Source organism: Trachymyrmex septentrionalis, unplaced genomic scaffold (assembly GCF_001594115.1).
Source record: "Trachymyrmex septentrionalis isolate Tsep2-gDNA-1 unplaced genomic scaffold, Tsep1.0 scaffold80, whole genome shotgun sequence".
NCBI classification, from domain to species: Eukaryota; Metazoa; Arthropoda; class Insecta; order Hymenoptera; family Formicidae; genus Trachymyrmex; species Trachymyrmex septentrionalis.
Window position 1 is genome coordinate 1,778,393 of NW_017305988.1, and position 4,281 is coordinate 1,782,673.

Below are 4,281 nucleotides of genomic sequence, written 5' to 3' on the forward strand. Positions count from 1 at the left end.
TCTGAATTTCCTAACTATAGAAAATAACCAATGAAACAATTTTTTGAAATAAGTATTTATTTTTAAACAATGTACTTATTAAATAAGACCCACTTATGTGATTATTATTATAGCTATTATTATTTGTTTGATATGTATAGAATTTACGCCAGAGAATAACAATTTTGAATGCTGCTATCTTTTAAGAAGCTAAAATTGTATTCAAATTGCTAGAAATTTCTAAAGATTAAAGAGATAATTACAGACAAAATTAAAAATAATTGTAATATTTGAGAGTAAAGTAAGTCCTAAGGAATTTCCTTTCTACGATTAATAATCATTTTAAAACTGATTCAAAAAGATAATGTTTACTTTCTTTGTTATTATTAATTTAAATACTTTTGATTTGGGCTTTATTACATTCATATGCATGTAACAAAACTCAATGTCAGAATTCAACAAAATTTTTTTTCGTTTATTTACACATATTCTATATAAATAATATTTTTTTTTTAGAATAAATGAAATGAAGATTGGATTCTCACTTAATTTATTTCAATATTCCTATAAATAAAATTAACAAAAGTAAAATAAATTAGGTGGGCCGAATTTATATTATGTGTGCGTGCGTGCGTGCGTGCGTGCGTGTGTGTGTGTGTGTGTGTGTGTGTGTGTGTGATTTGATCTTGATTTGATCTTGAGTGGCGTCGCTAAGGTCGAGTCAAGATTACATCGATTTTTTTTTTAATGAAATATCCTATTTTCGATGGCAGAAATCTAATAGCTGGTGTTAAGAACTTTTCAAAACAATGTAATAAAGTTATTTTTCATTACGTACTTTACGAGTTATAAGACTCGAAAGTTATAGTATCACCGACATTAGCATTACGCAAGATGTCCGACCGACAGCTCTTGAATGTTGCTTGGAATCATGTTCTAGATAACATTTGTCAAGATCAAGGCCATTGGAGATTATTCCCCTTATTTTCATTTTTGCACTAAAAATTCATTTTTTACGCAAAATATGAAATTATATAAAAATTTACTTTAATTTTACATTAAAAGCTTTGAAAATGGTGAAATGTATTCGTTTTCTATTTTTCATGAAATTTTTACTGCGAATACGTATTTTATCCTTTTTATGTTAAATATCTATTCGTGATAAACATAACTTTACGCTTAAAGTGAAAAACATTTTTCTTTAATTTTTTATTTGTTTTATTTTCAATTGAAGAGAAAAAAATGCAGATTTTATGTATTATACATACACATGTTATATAGTCTCAATCCTATGAAATACAGAGAGCTTTTTGATTCATCTATTTTGCACTCTTATGTCCGCTATTTTAAATTTCTAAAATTTGACAACAGATTTGTAATCAGAATTCGCGACACACTTGAAAACAAACTTTAAAGTGAATTCAACGAGTACCGACATTGTCTTTTATTTTATTTCCTTTTATTCTGCTTTATGTCCGCCATATTGGATTCATCATCTTGAATTTTGCAATTGTTCACATGGCTTTGGATAGCTTACGCCTGAAGCTACATTTGTGTACAAAGTGGTTTTCCTATGTCAAATGCAATTTTGAAACGGTAGATGGCCGACTTGACAAAAAATGCTCTATATATATAATTCAATTTTTGCCACATTTTTCTTCTCACAATTAATCTCACTTTTTCTTCAATATAATATAATTTTCTTAGAAAAATTTATTAGAATTAAAAGATAAAGTGTAAAATAGAAATTTTCAAAACACAACTATTTCTCAAAGTATATCTATCTTTAATTGAAGAATGAATAAGATTCTTTCTCTGAATATCATTTTGCTCATCATTAATTATTTCATTATCGATCGCTATTATTGGGGTATTGTAATTTTCTCATATGCATTTGCAAGCATATTCACATCTGTGTCTTCATCTGTTCTCTTACCTAATATACTCCATAATCAATAATTTTCGCAAAACTGGAATCGCAGTAGTGTCTATAACAGTATTATTACCGAGTCGTAGTATCGAGAGATATTATTATCTTCTTTAATTGCAGCAACATCCTTTGCAACAAAAATCACAGCAGAGTTTGCAGCTGCATTTGCAGGTGCATTTCTTCATTTAATCGTAAGGATATCCGCAGCAATGAAAGTATATTCGCAGAATAGTCTATAATTGTATTAGCAAATACGTTTCTTTGTTTAATTGCATCAGCATTCCCATCAAATTTCGCAACGAAAATCGTAGCAAAATCTGTATCAGTACGTCCTTTCTCTCTTTTAATCGTGACAGCATCCACAATAACTTTCGAAACAGAAATCGCAACAAAATCCGCAACTTTATCAAAAACTTTTTTCTTTTAATTGCTACAGTATCCACAGCAACTTCTAATAACGGAAATCTGCAGATCAGTAAGATCTGCAACTGCATTTACAGTAATTGTTCTCATTGCGATTGCAATGACATCTATTGTAGCAACTATTGTTTTGGCATTTCCAGCGATAACTGCAGCAGTTCCTCTTGTTACGACTAATAATTACGTATTGATCCATAAACTGTGTTCGCAATCACATCTTTTATTCTTAGACAAAATGTATACCTATCTAAATTGTTACAGTAGCTCTGATGAAGCCACTAGATCAGTGAATCATTCATTTTAGAAAATCTTATTCCAAAAGTAGACTTTTATTATCTATTTTAAATATATTTTGCAAAAAGGCTTTACTTTTAGCCATTGAGAGAGCATTAGAATACTGTTTCATTTAAGAAAGAGCTTAATTCATTTAAAAGAAAGCTTTATTTTTTAAATTGAGCAAAATATTTTCTCATATTTTCCAAAACATAAAGATTTTATAATAGCATCTTGTCTAAAGCGATTAAATCAATTACTGACTAAATCCGCGGCCTCCTTTTTAACGAGCTCCTCACAGCGGCATGTTAAACGACCAGGAAGAACACGAAGTGAACCATCATCGTCCCAACTACCGCTTTGAAGTTCCTTCGATGTCAGCTGTCGAGAGAAATACGGCTGTTTCTCATTCAAGTCTCCGCGAATATAAAATTCTTCGCGTATACTTTTGACTCGCGTGATCTCCGTTATGAGGCATTTGCCAAGATAACTGATCCGAATGTAGAGCGAAATTGTGGCGGCGGTATTCCGGAAGTTCTCATCTAACAAAGTGTACGTTCCCATCATAGACCTAAAATAACGTATACACCGTGTTATTAAACCTCTAGGATTACACAGGATGTTCCTCACTAGCCAGTACTATTTTCCTTGAAAGAAAATGGTACTACCTTCCAAGGAAGTAGTTTTTTACGGATTTCCTAGCCAATCGCTCAGACATTTTTTTTTAGAACGCCTAATACACTCTAATATAACGCACGTAATCGTATTATTTGTAAAAGTAATATTGCATGTATAACGCTAACATAAAGAATATAATAAATGAAATAGTAATATTTTAACGAGAGCAACACATTTATAACATTAACTCTTCCTTGATAATCAATTTCGAATGAATACTACCCAAAGCAATCGCGATCAGACAGTAAGATCGAAAAGTGCTTTCGAAGTAAAAAGTTCCCTCCCACATCAACAATCAGCGGTTTCTCGATTTTCGGTGTTATCACCTCGAAATAATCTGTCGTTTATAGAAGTCCGACAAGTGTTCCGTCAATTCGTTCCGCTCGCGAATCTGTTTGGCGATGCTGTTCAGCAGATTATCGACCGATATAGCGACGAAGCCGATTCTCTGGCGCGAGACCATCTCAAAATACTTGCACACTTCTTTCCGAACGTATAACTGGACATCAACGCCGTTCGCTTCTTTCTCGAAGAAATCCATCGGTACAGAAAAGACAACGGAACTGCCGCCATAAAATTTTTCATTCTCGTAATTGGATCCTTGATAAGGGCGAGAATCGCGTCGGTTTGGCGATAGCGATGTCCAATCGTTATCCAGCATGCGAAACATGACGATCGTCTTCTTCAGGATAACTTTGTCAAACTCCGTAGTCCAAGGGACGAACAACTGTTGTCGCAATCACGACATAATTAATGCTCGAATAATTTATAGAAACTACAAATAATATATTAAAAATTGTTGCTAACAATAATTACTTTAAGCGTAAATATATTTCATACTGAAACAAAAATATAGAAATGGATTTAGGTCTTAAATTAAGTCCTGAAGATTAACCGGAGTCTGTTGCATATCTCAGAATTTCTGTTGACATTTTTGACAGTATATCCATGTGGATGTATATATAATATAATATAAATCATATATATATATATATGTATAT

General features: G+C 31.8%; 2 protein-coding genes across 7 annotated transcripts in view; one reads left to right on the plus strand and one right to left on the minus strand.

The window, feature by feature from the left end:
- LOC108754692 (follistatin-related protein 5-like) overlaps positions 1 to 4,281 on the plus strand; it is a 40,257-nt gene that overhangs the window by 17,616 nt on the left and 18,360 nt on the right. The gene's annotated exons all lie outside the window — the stretch shown is intronic.
- Positions 1 to 4,281, minus strand: part of LOC108754616 — a 17,648-nt gene that overhangs the window by 13,002 nt on the left and 365 nt on the right. The window contains exons 2-3 of the mRNA XM_018497052.1: positions 3,607 to 4,007; positions 2,863 to 3,173 (exon numbers count right to left, since the gene is read on the minus strand). Coding sequence (XP_018352554.1) covers positions 2,863 to 3,173; positions 3,607 to 4,007 — 712 coding nt within the window. The remainder of the gene's footprint in view (positions 1 to 2,862; positions 3,174 to 3,606; positions 4,008 to 4,281) is intronic.